Source organism: Saccostrea cucullata, unplaced genomic scaffold (assembly GCF_032062105.1).
Source record: "Saccostrea cucullata isolate Sc308-1 unplaced genomic scaffold, CSIRO_AGI_Scuc_v1 ctg477, whole genome shotgun sequence".
Taxonomy (NCBI): Eukaryota; Metazoa; Mollusca; class Bivalvia; order Ostreida; family Ostreidae; genus Saccostrea; species Saccostrea cuccullata.
In genome coordinates, this window is record NW_026930652.1 from 383,533 (window position 1) to 405,952 (window position 22,420).

A 22,420-nucleotide genomic window follows, 5' to 3' on the forward strand; every position below is an offset into this window, starting at 1 on the left:
TATTTATTTCAAATTCCATTTTCACCCCACTGTCAAAAGTGGCAACCCAAATCAGTACTAGTTTTATTTTGAAAAGAATATGCTCCCATATGTACATATGCATTATTTTTTATTACATTGTACCGATTATACAGATACTGCAAAAACATATTTTTGTCCTCCAGGTTCCATTCATTGTCTGTCTAAGGATGTCTTAATGCATGCATGTAGTTCATTTACATGTAAATATTCTTTTGAATACTGGCACCTGTATGCAGCAATACTATGACTGCTTGTTACTGGTGACTTCAGAAAACTGTGAAGTAGACTTTAAGTTTGCTCCAACAGTTTGGAATTGTGTGTTTCTTGGACGTTATTTTCACAATCCTTTAAGGGAAAAAACATACAAAATGAAAAAAAAGATTTGGTTCATTTAATTCTTCTTTGTATGCACACCATGTTTAACTTGGAGGCATTAAGTTTACTTGGGGAGCTGAGGTGTGGCTCTTTTTTGTTTTGTTTTATTAAATCACGTACATTATATTGAGTAAGTGTATAGTTACTGTGGTGAAAATAAAAGTAAAAAAATATGGCAGCGGTGGGATTCGAACCCACGCCTCAATGAGACTGGTGCCTAAAACCAGCGCCTTAGACCACTCGGCCACGCTACCTTGATTAGCAGAGGCAATAAAGATGTAATATTACAAAACAATAAAGTGGAATGTTGATATTATGATTGATACGATGTTATTTTAAAATTTAACGTTAACATTGGCTTTCCGGGGTGTCTGAAACATTCATGGGCTACATTCATATCTTTTCCACTGCTTAAACATGTGTAAAAAAAAGTTCTGGTGTACTTTCTAGGGAAATGACCGAGGTGTTTCGAATAAAACCAAGGTCATGCGATGTTTATGGGAACATAAATAGGAAGCTACGCACGCACGGTAAGCATATTGTTGTGCGTCTTGAGATAGATAACAAATAAATGCGTTGGCATGCGATATAGACCCATAATTTCTAATCCTTAATGTAAAATCTACCATTATAATGCAGTATTTGTTCAAAAAAATTATCTAAATAATTGGTCTATTACTCATCAGACACAAAACTTGAACCAGTAAACTGGAGTGCATTCGGTCCATGCTGTAAAGTGCTACAAATATTGTACACTTACGGAAATAATTATTTATTAACTTTGTCGAAACATATGAAATGTCATCTTTTACTCATTTTTAATTTGGTGATTTAGATAATTGACATCCTTGGGTCGAGAACTTTCTCAAGAAGAACATTCAACATGAACAAGGAACGTATTTTAAATGGAATTCCAAATGACAAGAATTTTTATGGATACAATTCTACGAATATTATTTGATTTTTGAGTTGTAAACAAAAACTTAAAACTGGACATTCAGGTGAAAACGAGAAGTCCACCAGTGACCATTGACAATGTCTCAGTCAATTTCATCCACTGAAAGTGATGGGGACATCATATTGTATCCGTTAACCTACTTCAGTGACGATGAAGAGGAACAAGACCAAGATGAGAGTTCTAATGATGCCTCCGATGAGAGAGAGTCTGAAAATGAAGTGGAGGAAAACAAACCGAAAGCGCATATGACGCTTCGACAGAGGCGACTCTCTAAATCGTACTCCCCTCTGGCCAATTTAAAACTGAAAGTAAAAGCTGGCAATACCCGTGCTCATAATCACTGGATTTCAGCAATCAGAAAAGCAAAGGATTTGTCCGACCCCTGGGCCACTTTTCACATTGAAGACATAGTTACAGAGACTTGTATAAGACATAGGTATAACCCACATAGAAAAACATGGACTAAAGATGAAGTTCAAATCAAGATGATGCAAAAGGTACAATCATATCCTGAATTCTTTATTCAACTCAATTGTTGAATTATAAAATTTGAAGTTTCAGAATATTGTCACAATATTTTTAACAGGTTGGGACCAATTGCCCAAATGGGATATAATAGTCCATTTGGGATATAACCCAAATGGGCTATAAATTAATTTACAGTGCAAAAATTGAAATTTTTTATTTTGGCTATAAATATCATAAATCTGCATCAAAACACTTAAAAAGGAATAACTCTTGGTAAGCAAGTTTTTCTGCAATCCTACTGTTTGTAAGATTAATACCCAAGAAGTTAAGGAACTTCCAAGAGATCAATCTCCTAAACAACTGGCATACATGAAAACTTGTCAACCAAAAGTTATTCCTTTTTAAGTGTCCTGATGCGGATTTATGATATTTATAGCCAAAATAAAAAATTTCAATTTTTGCACTGTAAATTTATAGCCCATTCGGACTATTATATCCCATTTGGGAGATTGGTCCCAACCTGTTTAAGCTGTGTTTGTAGTTTTAGTATCAGAATTTATTATGTTATTTTTCTTTTCAGCCCTTCAATCGTGGTGCAATGAGACAATGTTATAGGCTGTAAGTATGCATGATTATCTATATAGATACATTTTTATATATTTATTGATCCTGTTTTTCATTACTTTAAAAAAAATCAATTGCATTGTTTATGAAGATTGAGTCATATATTCGCAACAGATTGTGTAAAGAAAAAAAAAGATGTATAAATGAAGTAAGTTTCATGAAGTTATGTTTACAAACATAGAAAGAGCTGGTTTAGGTTCTGTTTGTGTATGTGTTTTCAGACATCCATATGACATGAATAAATGTATCCAGTCCATGTAATTTAATCTTTTGGCAGATGTGCATGTAAAAACTATATTTATAGACAAAGTTTTTTTGCTGCAGCCAAATGTATGATATGTTAACTGTTGCTGCTGTGAATATTATAGTATGTCGCTTGATGAAGCTCTAGTACATAATGTAATCCAGTGAACATGGTGAATTTAATTTGTGTTTTAATTGGGGAGTTTTTTTTCTTTATCTGTAGGAATTTTAAATTTACTGTAAGGCCTTTTAACTAGGAAATTATCTGCATTAACTTGAAGTCATATTTGAAACAAGAGGCCCATGGACCACAACACTCACCTAAGTAACTGACCCTTTTTGTCCATCAGCATTCTTTTTCCTATATGACCACCCTTTGTAGTCCCATCCTATTCCCAGGGGGTCATAATTTGAGCACACTTAAATCTATATTATTTGAGGATGTTTCTTTACTACAAATATCACTAATAATGACTTTAATCTGTTCCTGGTAAAAAAAAAAAAATGAAATTTTTTTTTTCCCTATGTATTCCTATGCAAAATTTGATTGCCAATTGTGGCCACATCGTACCTGGAGGGTCATGATTTAAAGGAACTTGTATTTACTCTACCAGGCTGCTTCCACATATATAAGACAGGTCATGGCTTTGCTGTTCTTGAGAAGAATTTTTTCCAGATGCAATTTATGTAAAAATTTGATCTTTATTGTGACCCCACTCTTCCCCTGGAAATCACAATCTGAATAAACCTTAACATTCACAACCTGGGGATGCTTCTACATAAACCTGATAAATATGACTGATCGCTGCTTTGCTGATCTTGAGAATTTTTAAAAAAAAGATTCCCCTTATGTATTTCTATGGAAAACTTTAATTTCATTGTCCTATCCTTATTGATTTCAAAGAATCTTAACCTACAAAAAAAATATGTTTGTTTCCACTTTCCTGAAAAAATATAGGTTTCATGATTTCAAACGTTATAGAAATAGCATTAATGACAAAAGAAATGGTGTTTTCAAGCATTTCTGTAAAATTAAACTTATAGCTGAAATGACCAATCTGAAAACCTTGCAAAGTGGATTTTACTTGCACTTCATGGGACAAGAGCATTAAAAAAATTTTTAGGGTCGGCGCTATAAATTAGGGTCGGTCAGGAAAGCGGAAACAAACATATTTTTTTCTATGCCCTACTTAAGGGTGGCTTCTTAAAATTATGATTAATCTATCATGGAGTTTACATTCTTGAAAAGAAGAATTTTCCTTTTAATGACCCCATCATTTTTTTTTAACTTTAATTTTATTAATTTTTCCCCCTAAAAAAGGATACCCTGCTTAGTTTGGTTAAAATTGACCCAGCTAGTACTAGTTCTGTAGAAAAAGATGAAATTGTTAAACTTTTAGTATAAATTGTTTATTTGCATGTAGAGATGCTATACATCTATGCACAATAGCTCAAAACTTTTGGTTAGTGCCCAGTGAAAATGTGGGGGGTGGGGTGGATTTGAATGCTTAGTTAGCAAAATGTACTTATATTTTTTATCATGTTAAAATAGGGGATATTTATTAAAAAAAAAAATCAAAGCAGATTATTTTCCAAAAAGTTTTTTGTTCAAGCTGGTATGAACTATTTTGAAAACACTGCTGGTAGCAGCTGTAAAGGTTGATAGTGAATGTAAGGGTATCATTTTTTTTTAAGTGGATACTCTTACAAACAACCTATAGATGCTTTGAAGTATACAACTGTTATTCATGCAGCATGTTCGTGATGGACATCTGTGTTATACATCGTTTTGCAAGTGATACGAATGCTTGCTTAGCAGTATATGTTGGTTGCCTATTTTTAGCAAATGTTGACAGCCTTTTTAAAATCTGTTATGACGGCCCATGTTTCTATTGACAAAGTGGTTACAAAGTGGATTCAGTGCAAACCGTGCATAATTTTGATACCACAACAAACTTCCCAGTTTTCTGAGAAAAAGGAACTTGTTATAATTGTTGTAGAGGGATTGGAGACAGCCACAAAATTGATGAGTGTCCCTTAACATGCTAAAAAATAATTTGTTATGGGAGAACAAAACATTTTTGAATCCATTCCAAGAAATATTAAACCACCTACTTGAATATTAAACAGTTTTCTTCAGTGTAAACAAGTATTAATAATGCCATATCGATAAGGTGTATTTTAGAAAGAATGGTACAGTGATTTATTGAATATATTAGAGAAGTAAAGGGAGGGGAATGATTGAATAAACCAAAAAAAATACTATAATCCAGGGTTCCTGTATCACTCTTAAGTCAGGTGCTCTAATTACTGAGCTACCCTAAATACATAGGCAAAGTAACCCCAATATTTTTTTAAGGAAACAGCTAGAGCTTCCCTGATTAACAGACATACATGAGGCTGTTAATCATGCTTAGTTAATTTAATGTCACCATATGTTTTTGATCTATCAGATACTGCATGGAATAAGTTGAAACATTGATCATATCAATCATAATAAATAATTTATATGGGCCTTACTGGGCCTACCTAATACAAATTACAATGAATCTATCATTAGGTTGAATGCTGACTGGCATTTTCATACAAAATGTTTTATTTACATGCTGAATTGTCATCAATTTTTCTGTTTGCCCTGAATCATGACAATGAGCAGATGGCAGGTGCAACTGGTGGATCAGGGATGCTTACTCCTCCATGGCATCTAATTCCACATTGATATTTTTACAGGTCCATGTATGCTATACTCCAAATTTTAATATATTATTTCAGTGAACTTTTGAACTTGTTTACTGTTCAGTATCTCCATAATTTATCAAAACATATGTTATTTACCTATTGATTTTAAAAATTGAAAGAAAATGCTGAGGTATGGGTATTGTGACCAATCTTATGAATGTAGATCCTATCCCTTATCTTGATTTGTTGTGCAAGCATTAAACACTGCATGCTTGAAGAATGATGACAGTAAGAGTGCTAAAGATATATGAGTGTGCACAACTGCACGTGCCACTTAGCACTTTGAATTGACAAAGACAGAGTGCTTCCTAGTAATTCTGGTGGAATATCAATATACACACTGAACTTGCTAAAGGCTCAAACAATTTGTTCAAAACAATATCGGTAAATTCGTTCATTTATTCTTACTAAGTCATTTGAAAACTAAAACCGCTAGTTGAACTCTAGTGCAATGTGTTTTTCTCAGACAAACACATTGTTTTTGATGTTTTTTTTTCTCTGAACATAACGTGAAATTCAATATATCATGGCCAATTTTTGCCTGATTAATTTTTAAGACCTAGAAGAGGTCTTTGACCAGGGAGATCTAATAAACAGACCCGTACGTTATCTTATGTTATTATCCCAGAACGGGCACCTTGACTCGTAAGTAGTAAATACTGCAAAACCTCACGTAAGCTGCTTGGCTTGGATAATAGTAAACACTGGATTGTTGACATGAATATATTTATATAGGTAAAACAGGTGAGGTGACCTCTTAACGAAGGTAAAGAAGGTAGATCAGATCGATGTGTATATATACAACTGTGTATTTATCAACATGATCAAAGAAGGAAATATACAGGTTCTGGATTTCGTATATTTCTGCCATCATGAGATTTTTCTGATTGTCTCCTATTATGGACTCTATGGAGAAGCACACAGCTGGGTTAAATCAATAAGAACTTAATTAAATTCTGATTATTAACACATTACACAAAGCTGAGAGTAACAGATGAAGGAGTAATTAAGACCTTGAATTTTTCTCCTTTCATTAAAGTGCCCATAATGTACACATATCAGGTATCCAGAGAAAAATATTTATACACATGCAGAACCATCAAATCCAAGACTTGTAAAATCTCAGATTTAATAAAATTAATAAGTAGATCTATTGATGTTTTCACTAGTAAACTTTTTTTTAGAAAGAATGTCAATATTGGTTTGAAGTGAAAACCACAGTGATCATAATAATGAGTTCAACTTTAAGTGGGAGACCCGTATTTTGTTTAGTTTATCGTGAAAACAAAATCATTAGCTATTTGAGACGACCAGTATATATGCACAGATACTGCTATCAAATTCAAAGAATTGATAACCATGATAACTATGAAGTCTTTTTCCAAAAGAATCAATTTTCAAATCATGGTCACATATAGATATTTTGATAGATGGAGTCCAAAAATAGAATTAATTTGACTTTGTAATGAAGATGAAGCACGAAAAAGCACATTCAAATTAAAATCATTTTCCAGCATCTCCCTGCAGGGTCTTTTTCATGAATGTTTTTCATATGATCATGATGTAAACCTTATTTTTAACAGAAATATGTTTTTTTTTAAGAATTTCCCTGGTTTTATGGACAACCCTGTTATGCACATTGTTATAAACACGATGTTCATTTGACTTATATTATCCTAATGAAAAAATAGGATATGTGGCACTTTTTTATACCCCCGCAAATGAAGTTTTTATACCCCCGCAAACGAAGTTTAGAGGGGTATATTGGAATCAGCAATTCTTAAATCATGAAAATTTGTACACATATATGAATATTGGGTAATTTTTTGATTTTTAGATGTTTTTTCTTTTTTATTTTATGGTTTTGTTTGGCTCATAACTAGAAAACTATACTGACAATCATCAAATTAATTTGACTAGAAGGTGTGTAATGACCTTTAATTTAAGTGAAATTTTAAAAAGAAACCTGTCTTTTCCTATTGAATTACACAATCCCAAAAATGTAAACACATTATATACTTTACAGTAATCCATATCAAATGTTATTTTATAAGAGATAATCTACCTCTCCCAGCACCGGTCAAAGAGAATTTTGATAACTGAAAATTGCATCCCTTGGCATTTATCAGTGGACATGCATCCAGTCAAAGATTAATTAATAATTTCAATGTAGGAAAGCTAGCTGTCTGTCATTTTTTTCTGATTAATGGGAATGAATGTAGTTTAAATCGCATATGTCATTTGATACTTTCTAAAATCAATTTGTTATAGATTAAGTTTTTAATACTAATTAGTTAAATTGATATATTTTTAAAAAAAAAATTAAAATAAAGTAACAAATGTCAGAGCATCATGTCCCACATGAAAGATATATGCATATGGACTATAATGCAACCATTTGATGATTATTTGTTATAATTAATGCTTACACCACAGGAGATGTTTAAACAAATATCAAAAGGAAAAAAATTATGGAAATCCTTTTAAATGTTGCCATGATTTCCTCACACTCTAAACTGTTTATATTAATTGAATGATCAATATTTGACTACATGCTGTGTTGGACACTTTATTATTTTTAAAATGAATTTGATATAAAGTTATAAAGATTAATTTGATTCTGTATAATATTTCTTTTTTCAACAATTATTTTTCAGAGTAGCATATATTGCAATTTCTTTTTTTAATGAAATTTTAAAAAAAAACTGTTACACTTCATAAATTGAAAAAAAGTAATGAGCATGCAATTATATTTTCACCACAATTATATTTTCACTCGATTTGTTTTAAGACAATAGTGAACACCTCTTAATAGATCCATAAAATATTTGTGAATTGGCACCTACTCTGAAAAAACACAGCGGGGGTATTTGTCCCTATTGGACAGTTCTAGTTTTAATATTATATATGACTTAATTTTTTTCCCTGTATGATTTCAGGAAGAAGATCTCGACATTCTCACGTAGTGGTGACTGGAGAAATGCACAGAATTACGTTGCAAAGCGATACATTGAAGACGTGGATCGGGAGGTTTATTTCCAAGATGTCCGTCTGCAGATGGACGCGAAAGTCTGGGGGGAGGAATATAACAGACACAACCCCCCAAAGAAGGTAATGAAAACATATGATAGGAAGAAATAAACATAACCCTACCCACAGTCCAAAACATTATAGAAGGTAAGCTTTAGGCGTAACCCCCAAAGAAGGTACATGTACAGAAAAAACAATATATGATAAGACGTTAAAGAAATAGACATAACCCTACCCACAGTCCAAAACATTATAGAAGGTAAGCTTTAGGCATAACCCCCAAACAAGGTACATGTACAGAAAACACAATATATGATAAGACGTTAAAGAAATAGACATAACCCAGCCCTCAGTCCAAAACATTATAGAAGGTGAAGAAAACAAGCATAACCCCCAAAGAAGGTAAATAAACCAAATGAAGGAAGGCAGAGAAAGTAGGCATACCCCCACGCTTAGCCCTAAACTTCAAAGATTGTAAAGAACACAGACATAACCTCCATCCCCTCAGAAGGTAAAGCTGGACTTTCTTACAAAGATTCCTTGTGGCATTATGCTCTCAGGTGAAGTAAAACAAGTCTTAGAATAGATTTATAATACCTGGTATTCTGAATATAATCATGATTATAGGTGGAGCTTTTATGGTTTAAATTTCAATTGCAAGAGAAGAACATGAGATATTATCTTCTTAAATTAAAGAGAAAATAATATTTTGTCACTACAGCAAAACTCGTTTAGTACGAACATATTGGATATTGTGAATTTACGGTTATAGCGAAGTCATCTTGGATCCCCAGCTAATAAAATTGCATGACTTTCTTATATGGTGATAATGCGAAGTAATTTCACAGGTCCCAGTGACTTCGTTATAACCGAGTTTTACTGTACTAATGAATTTTATTAATTTTGTTGTAGGTGGACATCTTTCAGATGTACATTCTGGAGTTTAAGGATAGACCGGGAGAGCCCCTGTATCATTTGGAACACTTCATTGAGGGAGAGTATATCAAGTATAACTCTAATTCGGGGTTTGTGGACGAAAATCTGCGCTACACTCCTCAGGTAAGCTCAATTTATTTCTAAGTATTATTTCAGAATTTGGGTTAATTTTGGAACAACTGGTGAATTTATTATCTGAATTATTAAGGATTATCCGTTCTACTACATTACTTCAGATTTGTCATGTATTATGTAATTTGATCCCAGATTTAAAAATCAATTTTGCATATATGTATAAAATTTCAATGAATGGATTAGTTTTAATTGAAATGAAAAAAATTATGTTTCTAATCAAATTAAATATCCACTATTTAATTCTCAATTTCCTATCTTATAGGCATTCAGCCATTTTACCTTTGAGCGTTCAGGCCACACCTTGATTGTGGTGGATATTCAGGGGGTGGGGGATCTATACACAGACCCCCAGATACACACAGTGGGGTCAGGTGAATATGGGGATGGAAATCTCGGAGCTAAGGGTATGGCTCTGTTCTTCCACACCCATACCTGTAATGACATCTGTCACAGCCTCAATCTCACCGAGTTCGACTTGTCCCCAAAAGAGATTACATCAAACAAAGATTTTCTGAGGGCACAGGTTTGTTTATTGAGAAACTTTCACATTGTAGATAATTTTGATAAACCCTGAAAATCTAAAAAAAAAAAAGGGGGGGGATGAATGATAACTTCTAATTTATAAAAAATGAATAATTTTCGTATTTAAACAAAATATATAATGAATGTAAACAGATCATTTTCTATGCATTTAAGAGGATGTTGGAAGGTTTCAGTAATTTCTAAAATTCAATATTTAATTGCAGAGGAAGTCGATGATGAAGACAAAAGTCCGAGGAGAAGTAGAACAGTGCCTCTCTCTGTCTCCGTCTACGGAGAAAATCGACATCACAAGATTCCTTGATCGCCAGCGGTCATCTTCCTCCGTGCTCAGCGACGGTCACACACCACCGACTGACCCGGAAAGCACCAGCAATGACGAGGAACCAATGTCTCTGGATAGCCCCAGCCCAAGGCCATTCGGGGTCAGATTTAGGTCACCCAGTGACACAGATAGCCAGTCATCATCCTTGACAAAAGAGGTCAGTTCTGAAAACAGTTTGATATTTATTCAACCATTCCAATGTCAGATATTGATACTGTCCTTAGATGTTGTTTTGTTGTTGTGATAAAAAAAAAAAGGGTTGGAAAATGAGAAGAAAAAATGGTGGATTTTTTTTTAAGACTGAAAAAAGTTGTTTGATTCTATGTTTTGACTTTGACCTTATTAGTTGCTGGTAGATGTGTACAAAATGTCTGATACTGTATATTATTTGTGTTTGTGAAGGGATCCAGAATAAAATGTGAAAGATTCACGGTTATAGAGGTAGACAGTAGCACACACAGTTTGCATCAGAGTTTGCAAAGTGTTTATAATTTATGTTGTGGTGTTTTTAGGCTGTGAAATCTAATTTGTTTGGAGTGTTTTAAGAGATTTTTGGTTTTATTTGAGGGAAAAGAAAGATGACAATCATAGCAAATGGATTGACATCATCTTTTCATTCTGTACAGAGTGTATCTTAATGAACCACTAAACTTAATTAACTGTTTGATTATGCTTATAACCTGCCTTGTATCCCAAAATTAATTTTAATCTGTGTGTGAAGTCCATGTAACAAATGTGTTGATGTGTCTTTGAAATACTAAACTCTTGTCTGATACCAATGTCTTCAATAAAATTAGGTTTAGTTATCTGAAATATGAGGTTTACTTTGTAGTTCTGAGATTAGGCACCAGTGCCAATATCTTGGCATGAAATTGTAAGACATGGCTGACATTTTCATTGGTTTAATCATTATTTACACACTGAATTGATGATGTTATTTTTTGTAATTTCCAAGACAAGGAGCACACACTGGTGTGTCTGGTTGGCAGGGGATGCTCACTCCTCCATGGCACCTGATCCCACCATTAAGTTTCTAGAGGTCTATGTTTCCTCTGCTCTTGATTTGTATTGTTTAATGGACTTTTGAGCTCCAGCATTGTTTGTTATCTCCTTATACATATATTTCATGTTCACAAGGATTTAGTTTTAGAAAATGAAAGATAAACATTTTTTCTTAATTATTAAGAACACTCAAGTATACTGATTATTTTTAAATTCTTTATGCCAGTGTCTGAAAAATCAGGTATTAACATGATTAAAGTATATGTTAATATTTCTGTAATGCATATTATATCTCAATTACCATAAATTAGTCTCCACAGTGCGAAAATCAGGTAATATGATCAAATTAATATAATCTATATTGTCATTTTCTTTCTACTCCAAGTCATGTAAAATCAATTAGGTATCCACATCCAAGATATCCATTATTTCTCTGATGCTTTTCTTACACACACTAGAAGATGACTAACCAATTCCACTTTGATCCACATCATACCAAACACACTAACCACTTACCAAATGTACACATAATGGTAACGTATCACATTTCCTTGTCAAGATTTCACTTTATTGTATATGTACTACTAGTTTATATTCTTTGAAAATTTTGCCCCCCCCCCCCCCATTTTTTCTGCATTAACATGTACATGTAAGGTTGCCAAATTCAGCAGTTAAGAAATGAAGTGATAACTTTAAATTTATCAGAGAGCAAATTTTTTTTATCAGTTTTTAAAATTGTAAATAAATGCGTGGACTCCCCCTCACGTACACGTTTTTAATCAAAATGAGAAAATGCAGTGGCCGTTCACTTCATAGGAAGAAGAAGAAATACAGTCAAACCTAATTTTTTTGAACTCAATAGAACCAAGGAAAAAACGTTGAGATATGTAATGATGTGAGATATTGAGGGTAAATTACATAGAGAAAAAGTTGTTGGAACCTCCAGAAGACAACATATCCATTATATTTGATATCTCAGTGTTCAAAATATCGAAATTCAGCTTAATAGATTAGAATAATTATATTATAATGCATTTCATGCATTTCAGTGAAAATGGGGCAAAAATTTCTTGATAGTTTTTCATAGAAACCTTGAGTGTACATGTAGATTTCTTTACACATGATATATATTGAAATACTGTCATTGAGATTTTTTAAATTCTTTGGATTTTCATTATCAACACTTTTATCCAATTTAAATGTTTTATGTGTATTTATAGCACATGTATCCAAGAGAGTGACAAGATTCTTTTGAAAATCTTTGATAAATATTTTTCACACTAACAAAGAAAACAGGAAGATATTTCTTTTATGAATCAACTTTGATAATAAACAAGACAAGCATTCTGAAATGGAAGATGAGTTGAATAATTAAAATATTAATACTTTGACTTTTCTTTAATAAAAACAAGACATATATAAAAAAGCATTCTGAAATGGTATATAGATGAGTTGAATAATTAAAATATTAATACATGTAATGATAAATACTTATTATTACATGTATATGAAAACTTTTCTTTAATAAAATTTTGCTAAAACAAAATGTGCAGTTATGAAATAAAGATCCACAATTGAGTCTGATGAAAGGGGTGCCGATAGGGGGATCCATTATTTATAGCATATATAAAAATTATATGAGCAGTTTATGACAAAATAATTGTGTAAAACAAGCTGCAACAGAAAACAAAATTATTATAACACATGTTTAAATTTTTGTAGTTTAATTACTTAATTGCAAGTATGCTTTACAACAGGGATAGCATGCAGTATATAGGCATTCTCTTTCATGGCGGTATTGCGAAAATGGCGATGAATCGGATGGCGATAATTCGAGAATTGACTGTATACCTTTTTAGAAAAGAATAGTTTATAGGTACTGGTTTAAACAATTGGGAGTAGATGACAATTACATGTATTAATCTAATTTTTATTGTAATTAAGCTATAGACCTGCTGACTCACTAAGATGTCCAAGTTAATTTAAAAAAATCATATGTTGGGATAAAAACCTTTACATTTTTTTCATGTTTCAATTTCAATAATATTGTATAAAGACTTTTTTTGGCTCTATTATAGGAGGAGAGGGCAGAGTTCAATAGGATGGCGAGTCAGCATGCCAGGCCCTCCTGTGTGGCCCTGGAGAAGGACTTCCGAAAACTGATGAACCACAAGATTGGAGACTCTATACTGGGCAAAGTGAGTCTCAGATGTGGAGGAATCATTTTCTAAATTTTATGACATATTTTAAATGAAAGAGAATGTAAAAATTATATATTGATAAACATCTGAACTTTATTGAGTTGCATTGCAAGTAGAATTTTCCAAATTTTTTTAATAGAAAAAATACGCTTCAATAAGAGATGTTGTACATTAAATTATAGGGTTTAGATAAATAGATTTGCTGATATATATTTCTTAGCTTCTTATTTCATTGTAAAAGTACACAGATCTTTTTCTACAGAAATTTTCAGCATCATACTAATTTGAAGTTGCCTAATAACAGGTTCACCATGAGATGGCTAAATACCACGAGGTGGGAAAGTTTGTCGTTGGTAAATCAGTTTATGACGAGAATGAAATTGACTGGGAGTCAGCCATCTTCCACGAGGAGCATGCAGCAGAGCTAGGAGAGCTGGAGGCCATGGTAACCATGGCTAAACTGTATCTGGGAATCGACAGGGACGTCCTGGTCAACTGCGTTGTGGAGGTAAGAGGGAGGGGAGGCCTTGTTTGCTTAACTACGCATTTGATGGCAATAAATTAAAGCTAGCTGTTTTACCAGTGAGAGAGCTAGATTGAAGTGGTAATAATAGAACATAAGATTGATTACATTTAAAGAATGTTGAGCTAATTATTTCCATTAAGATGACATGATTTTAAGCTGTAGACCACTTCTTTAGCATTCCTTTCTGGCTGGCTGTCTTCTGTAAATAATTCTTCAGTTCTGCAAGGTCCCAGTTTCTCTGACATTTAGAACACAATTAGACTACCAAAAGAATCAAAATCTGATATATCATTTTGATTTCAATGAATGGTATTGAAATGATACTCGAAAAAAGAAAAGTTTTAAGTCAGTGCAACATTTAGACTAAAATAAATTTAAGGCTTTAGAGTTACAGTCTCATCAGAGACTTCTTACCAGGGATACTTTAGTGCATGTGGCTATCAGATATTTAGAAAATAAAGTCATTATACACGTAGATTCTGAATCAGTGTTTTTTTGGAAGGAAAACAATTTTTTTTTAAGCAACATTTCTTTCTTCAGCCAACTGAAGAGCACACTAATAGAGGGGTGGACTTCATGGTAGAGGCTGCAGAAGCAGGTGACAGGGGGGCTATGGTGTACATGGCCAGGGCTTTTGAGACGGGGCAGGGACTGGGAACTTGCAGGTAAGGTGTGGGTTTATCAGAAAATGAAGCCTTTCTATTCAAAATTTAAAATATTTAAATTTTAGATTCATTGTCATGCCAGCTGCTATAGAGAGATTTGAGACGAAACAATAGATTTCAGTGTAGCTTTCAAGGTCAAAGGCCATTAGATTTTGAGAATTTGAAGAAATTATATGAAGGGTATAACTGTTCAGTCTGAAGTTAAGGAAAGGCAGGAATACCTTGCATTATGATACTCATACCAGTATTTAGAATTTTTCTTCGTATAAAATGTTTATATTAAAGTAATTTTACTTCATTGATTTTTAGCTCATTTGAAATGTATGAAAATGGTTTGTTATTTGTTGTGAAAATATTGTTTACAGTATCAACCTAAGAGAAATGTATGTGTACTTACCTCTTTGCATGTAACGTGGCCAAAGCTATCTGTTGTCCATAAAGATATATGTAACATCTTTTGGCATTTCATTATCCTGCTATTACAAATACATGTAGTTTTTGACATTATGTTGCTTATTTTTCCTTTAATATGTTATAATAAAATATTTGAAAAACAATTTAAACATCTACATGTATATTTTGCAAATTGACTTCCGTTAAAAATTTGACCAGGTCCTTCTTAATATAAATGTCTCAAAAACTTATGCAGTTCAAAAACTGAATATGATTAATTAATTGGTACACAAATATTGAAATTTTCTTGTAAAGATGTGGCCATGACATAAAGTAATAATTTCCTGCAACAAACTGACCTTGACATTGAAATAAATGACCACAACATTAAGATTAGTGACTACCCTGTAATAATTATGTGTAATGAACTGACCTTTGAATAAGGAAATTGACTAATTACATGTACCTGTAATGACCTGATAGGTCCATTTCCTGGGAGGATGCAGTGTATTGGTATGAGCAGGCAGTGAAGACCCAGGATAATGATGAAGGGGGACAGTACGACTGTACCATCAATGATCCTGCCTACCAACTGATGGCGAAGCAGGCAGAGCTGTATAGACAGGGAGGACATGGGTTACAGAAGGACCCCCAGAGAGCAGGTTAGTGTGCGGAGGGGGCAAGTATAGGCTATAAAGAAGAAAGTAAAAGATATCATAGTAAGTCTTGTGCATGAAATCAAGAACTTGTCAGGATAACTTCCAGTTATATAGTGAAAGGTTATTTGGGTTATAAGGTTTTTAAAAAAAACAAGAGGTCACATCAATAACCTGAGCTCATTCGCTTGGAAATAGCAGAAAATTAGCATGAATATGACCAATCAAAGCTTTGATGTTCACAAGAAAATTTACATAGATTTTTCCAATGTATTCATATATACAGCTTTGATCACCCATTGTGGCCCCACCTTACCCCCAGGAGTCACAATTTGCACAAGCTTGAATCTACACTACCTGAGGATACTTCCATAAAAATATGACCAATTACAGTTCTGGGATGAAGATTTTTAAATGTTTTCCATATGTATTCCTAAATAAAACTTTTTTATGGCCAAGGCAAAAGTTTTTTTAAAGTAGGTCAAATTCTAAGGTCAAGATCAAAAGGTCAAAATTTTTATAGCTTTGAAAGGTCTTGTCACAATGAACTCACATGTGAAGTATGAAAGCCCTAGAACCAGTTGTTTAAAAGTTATGGCATAGGATGAAGTGTAGTAATTATTTGTAAAAGTGGGTCAAACTTCAAGGTCTAACGGTCAAATTTGGTGGTACCCACAAGGAATACACCTGTTAAATATGTAAGTCATAACCTCACCCACACAAAAGTTATGAGCAAGCTAGGTTAAAGTTTTTGTGGACAAACAGAAGATGGACAATACAAAAACTATGCACCCTAAATCTTTGATTATAGTGGCATGAAAATGCCTTATCAACATATCAGTTGTTCAAAAGTTATGGCATAGGAGGAAGTGTAGTAATTATTTGTAAAAGTGGGTCAAACTTCAAGGTCTAGAGGTCTTTGGTGGTACCCACAAGGAATACACCTGTTAAATATGTAAGTCATAACCTCACCCACACAAAAGTTATGAGCAAGCTAGGTTAAAGTTTTTGTGGACAAACAGAAGATGGACAGTACAAAAACTATGCACCCTAAATCTTTGATTATAGTGGCATGAAAATGCCTTATCAACATATCAGAGAATTTGCAAATTTGTATACTTTCCTTCAGTTATTAAACTTTAGAAAAAAATATTATATATATGTATGTACTTTATAGAAAGAGTTTTTAGGTCACCTGAGTAAACTCAGGTGACCTATTGCTATCACTTTTCGTCCGTCGTCGTTCGTCGTGCGTTAACATTTGAACATTTTCAGTTTCTTCTCTGAAACCACTGAACCAATTTCAACCAAATTTGGCATATAACATCTATGGGTAAAGGGGAACAAAAATTGTGAATTTCATGGTCCCTGCCCCCCTGGGGCCTGGGGGGTGGGGCAAAAACCACTAAAATGAGTGCAATCTTTAAAAATCTTCTTCTTTACTCCTGGACATCAAGCAGTCAAACTGTTTGCATGATTGTAATCAGCAATGAGTCCTCTACCAAAATTGTGAAATTCATGGCCCCTGGGTCATGGGTTCTAGTGCTAGGGTGGGGCTAAATAAGTATGTAGTGAAAATGCATTATTTCTTTGAAAATCTTCTTCTCTGCTCCTGGGTATTAAATAAACTAACTAAGTGCATAGTTATGATGAGCAAGAGTGCCTCTACCAAAATTGTGAATTTTATGGCCCCAGGGTCAGGGGTTCTGGTATTAGGATGGGGCTCTATAGATTATAATAGTGAAAATACATGAATTCTTTGAAAATCTTCTTCTCTGCTCCTGGGTATTAAATAAACTAATTAAGTGCATAGTTATGATGAGCAAGAGTGCCTCTACCAAAATTGTGAATTTTATGGCCCCAGGGTCAGGGGTTCTGGTGTAAGGGTGGGGCTCTATAGATTATATAGTGAAAATACATTAATTCTTTGAAAATCTTCTTCTCTGCTTCTGGGTATTGAATAAACTAACTAAGTACATAGTTATGATGAGCAAGAGTGCCTCTACTAAAATTGTGAATTTTATGGCCCCAGGGTCAGGGGTTCTGGTGTAAGGGGGGGGGGGCTCTATAGATTATATTGTGAAAATACATGAATTCTTTGAAAATCTTCTTCTCTGCTCCTGGGTATTAAATAAACTAACCAAGTGCATAGTTATGATGAGCAAGAGTGCCTCCACCAAAATTGTGAATTTTATGGCCCCAGGGTCAGGGGTTCTGGTGTTAGGGCAGGGCTCTATTGATTATATATTGAAAATACATGAATTCTTTGAAAAAAATTCTTTTCTGCTCCTGAGAATGAAACAAACTAATTACATAGTTATGATGAGCAAGAGTGCCTCTACCAAAATTGTGAATTTTATTGCCTTAGGGTCAGGGGTTCTAGTGATAGGGTGGGGCTCTATTGATTATATAGTGAACTTACATTAAATCTCTGAAAGTTTTCTTCTCTGCTCCTTGGTATTAAGCAGATGAACTACCTATATAGTTATGATGAGCAAGGGTCCTAATCTTCCAGAATTGTGAATTTCAAGGCCCCAGGGTCAGGGGTACCATAAAGGAGGGGGGGGGCTGTACTTAATACTGAAACTGGATGAATTGTTTGAAATCTGCTCCTTGGTATTAATCAAATAAAGCAAGTGTGGTTTTTCAAAAATTGTGCAATGTGTGGATCTAGGCCTAAGGGTCAGGGGTTCATGTGTGGTTTGGGCATTACTGACCATGCTGAATATTACTGATTACTTGAAATGCATTTTTTGTTCCCCTACCCTGCCTATGGGTATTAAGTAAACAAACTAAGCAACTGCTAAGTGTATTGTTATGATGATCAGTGGTGCCTCTTTCAAAATTGTGAATGCCATAGCATCTGGATTAAAACATGAATCAAATTCAATCACTGGAAAGTTGTTGCATAATGCTCAGGTGACCTATAAGGCCCATGGGCCTCTTGTTTTTTATCCCTACAGTAAAATTAAGTGCATTTAATTGTGCTTTAACAAATAAATGCATTTTCCTTTTATTTAGGAGAACTGTATAATGAGGCAGCAGAAGTTGCTATGGAAGCCATGAAGGGTCGTCTGGCCACCAAGTATTTCACCCTGGCCGAGGAGGCATACGGTGAAATGGAGGAGGACAAGGAGGAAACCACTGGGTAGGACTGGGAGGAGTGGGAGGAAACACCAGGAGGAAGGGGCCCCAAGTGGGGGATTTATAGTTCTGTAGAAAAGAAACAATGTACAGTGTAAATTAACATTTTATTTTTGAAGGTTGTACACTGTCTTTTGTCAGTGTTCTGTTAACTTGGAACATGACAATAGTGGTCAGTATAGCGTAAAACAGTTTTCACATTTGTAAATCAGAACTTTTTTCAGTTCAGATAATATGTCATATGCAACTCTTTCTTTAAAACCAAGAAACCTCATACTGAACTAATGTTCCAAACATTTTCCAAACATTTTTGTGAAAACATTGAAATCTTGTTTTGTTATGATATTTTTTTTCTTCTTTTTTCTGTTTTTTTGATCTCGAACTTGACATCAAGTTTTTGTCTTTGAGGGATTTTAGTATTAGGAAATATTTTATTTTTTGTGCTCAGTAAGTACTGTGTGTTAAATTTTGTGTATTTTATTAGAAATCAGTGTTTTTGTATGTTGTCATTGGTGTCTTTAATTGTACAGGTACATGAATCTATCTTAATTGTTTCAATATTTTACGTGTTCTGTAAAGTGGGAAATCCAATGTTTTAGCAGTAAATTTTATCATAGTAAGTTCTAGTTAATAGTTTACAAATTAGTCAAGATTTGAAAAAAAAAGTTCGTATTCTTATTTGCTCATACTTTTCCCTCTTACTTAATTTTTTTTAAACATTTTTCAAAAAATGTTTTACAAGAAGGCTCCATTAATTCTCTGTTGTTAGTCAAGTTACGTCATTTATTTTTGTATGTTGTTTATTTTTTAATGATTTTACAGCTGTTTATGCATGTTGCCTCGCTTTTCACCTATTAACTGCATGATATTTTTTTCTTGCCTGATTTAATTGAGTCATAGAAGCAAATTTGGTTGTTATAAGAATACATAGGTTCCTTACTAGTCATTTTAAAATCACTACAATTTAAATGTAGGTTTAATTTTGTGTGTTCAACTAACAGAATCATTGGTAATTATTGTTAAAATAGAAATGTGTTCAATACTATTTAATACTTAAAGAACAATTTCTTATGAGAAATATTTTTTTACATTTTCTACTTTTTTTAATGTGACACAATCAAACAAGAATAAAAAAGGCAAGTATTTGCTTTCATATTGACATTAATTATGCAACACTGAGTCCTGCTTTTCTTATAAATTTTTGTGATAAATTTTCTGTTGTGAATTTGTGTGTTTAACAGTCTTTCATATCCAATACTTTTCCCCTCAAAATTTGCTGTGATTTAATTTTTTTTTTTTCTTGTCACTTTCAACCAATAATAATACTCTCCCTTTATGCAATAAGCATTTTTTTTAATTAATATTTTATTTTTAAAACTGTGGGGTTTTTTGCCACTTGCATGTACATCAATTGGAATTGGGGGGGTTTACTGTAAACCAAGTTTTATTCGCGACAACTTTATTTTGCGATTTACTTGTTGAAAATTAGTTTGCGACATAAATATTGGAGACCAAGCCTTTTTTCGAACCTCGCAAAAATTTCTCGCACACGAATAAAAGTTGGTTTACAGTATATGGTGTCAGGCTTCAGCATTTGTAAAAGCAAGGATAGACAGATTTGTCTTCATCCAGAAAGCAGGATATAAATGTACGTTTATATTTTACTTCAATGTAACAACTTAGTGCAGAAATCTTGGAGGGGTGCATTGTACAGATTTGGAAAATCTTACATAGTCCTGTTTAGAAAATTGATTCGTACATTTCTAACACTCAGAAGTTTTGTGATGTATATATAACGATTAGTTTGTACTAAAACCATTTTTCCTTTTTCAACAAAACCATGTAGCCACTGAATACTAGTATAAAGATCTAGAAACATTGTTGATGCATTTGTGCCATTAGTAAATAGTTTTGTCTTTCCTTAGTATTACAGTATTCCCGAAGTTAATTTAGTATTCCGAGATTCAAGTGAAGTTTTCTATTCACTCTAAATGAAATAGTCGTATACTGTGCTTAGGGCTTAATACATTGTTTTAATGTGGCGTGTCTTCAGGTTTCAGTCGCTTCTAAACAGATTAACTTGTTTATTGATGCTTGTTGGTCTGTTTGTGTGGAATAGGCTGGAAGACATGCCAAACATTCATTGTATCAATTCAATCCATGCATACACATTATTAATACATGAAATTACTGTTAAACATGCATAATGTTTTAAAAACAGCTGTTTACTTGACTTTTATTTCACAATAAATGTTAAACTGTTATTCAAAGACTTCTCTTTTTATTGAAATGGATAAATTTACTTCATTTTAGGAACATCAGTTATGATAACTCAAATAAAAGCAGGTTTGCTGACAGCTTTCCACTTGTCTGTTTAAAGGTTTACTCTGTTGAGATGAGCCAAAAATGCACAAGCCTGAGTAATCTTTAATACTGATTTCTTCAGCAAATACAGTTTATCTTTGAATTAAATGCTTACTGATGTTTTTTCATATTAATTGTTAGTCCATTATTTACACATTGAATTGACGATGAATTTTTCCATTATTTCCCAGTCTTGACAAGGACATAGGGTGGGTGTGACCAGTCGGCAGGGGATGCTCACTCCTCCATGGCACCTGATCCCACCTATGATGTTTATAAGGTTCATGTTTGCTCTGCTCCTATTTTGTATTGTTTTATGGTTTCTTAGCGTAAATACTGTTCATTATCTCCATATATTTCATTCTTCAAAAACAAGAGGCCCATGGGCCTTATAAGTCACCTGAGAATCGTAAGAACTTTCCAACCACTGAATTTACCAGAGGCCATGACATTCACAATTTTGAAAGAGGCGCCATTTCTCATCATAACTATACACTTAGAATACTTAGTTTGGTGTCTTAATACCCATAGGCAGAGTAGGGGTATAGAAAATGCATTTCAACTAATTAGTTACATTCAGCAATAATCAGTAGTACCCCCACCCCACAGGAACCCCTTACCCTGGGGCCACACATTTCACAATTTTGGAAAAGGCACCATTGCTCATCATAAATGTTTGATTAATACCAAGGAGCAGATTCCAAAGCATTAATTCATTTCAGTATATTATATTAGAGCTCCCCATCCTAGAAGTTTTGCTTAATACCCAGAAGTAGAGGAGATTTTAAAAGAATTAATGCATTTTCAATATATGGTATAGCTCTAACACCAGAACCCCTGACCCTGGGGCCATTAAATTCATAATTTTCGAATAGGCACCCTTCTTCGTCCTAACTATGTATGTAGTTGTTTTTTAATACCCAGGAGCATGCAGAGGAAAAGATTTTCAAAGAATTAATGCATTATCACTATATAATTTATATGGTCACACCCTAACACCAGAGCCCCTGACCTTGGGACCATAAAATTCATAGTTTTTGAAGAGACACCCTTCCTCATAATAACTCTACGTTAA

At 33.4% G+C, this 22,420-nt stretch overlaps 1 protein-coding gene and 1 non-coding gene across 3 annotated transcripts; one reads left to right on the plus strand and one right to left on the minus strand.

Annotated features, from left to right (window-relative positions):
* Window positions 1-569: 569 nt before the first annotated feature.
* Trnal-uag (transfer RNA leucine (anticodon UAG)) lies at window positions 570-650 on the minus strand. The gene has a single exon. It is a non-coding gene; the product is annotated as a tRNA-Leu (tRNA).
* Window positions 651-845: 195 nt separating this feature from the next.
* LOC134229479 (eukaryotic elongation factor 2 kinase-like) lies at window positions 846-21,245 on the plus strand. Of its 2 annotated transcripts, XM_062711232.1 has the most exons (13): window positions 846-926; window positions 1,232-1,851; window positions 2,403-2,440; window positions 8,368-8,539; window positions 9,371-9,517; window positions 9,792-10,052; window positions 10,276-10,551; window positions 10,797-10,835; window positions 13,475-13,594; window positions 13,902-14,105; window positions 14,664-14,788; window positions 15,665-15,843; window positions 18,859-21,245. In XM_062711232.1, exons 2-13 carry the CDS (start codon window positions 1,432-1,434, stop codon window positions 18,987-18,989), a joined length of 2,112 nt encoding a protein of 703 aa, XP_062567216.1. In that variant the 5' UTR covers window positions 846-926; window positions 1,232-1,431; the 3' UTR covers window positions 18,990-21,245. The 2 variants fall into 2 exon arrangements, with proteins under 2 accessions (XP_062567216.1, XP_062567218.1); XM_062711234.1 differs by lacking the exon at window positions 10,797-10,835 and having other exon boundaries at window positions 847-926.
* Window positions 21,246-22,420: the final 1,175 nt, after the last annotated feature.

Excerpts from the sequence above, each read along its gene's own strand:
- LOC134229479 (XM_062711232.1), top strand. The coding sequence starts at position 1,432 with ATGTCTCAGTCAATTTCATCCACTGAAAGTGATGGGGACATCATATTG. Across the intron at positions 10,836-13,474 it reads AAAGATTCACGGTTATAGAG|GAGGAGAGGGCAGAGTTCAA; the intron begins GTAGACAGTAGC and ends GCTCTATTATAG. Across the intron at positions 14,106-14,663 it reads TGGTCAACTGCGTTGTGGAG|CCAACTGAAGAGCACACTAA; the intron begins GTAAGAGGGAGG and ends TTCTTTCTTCAG.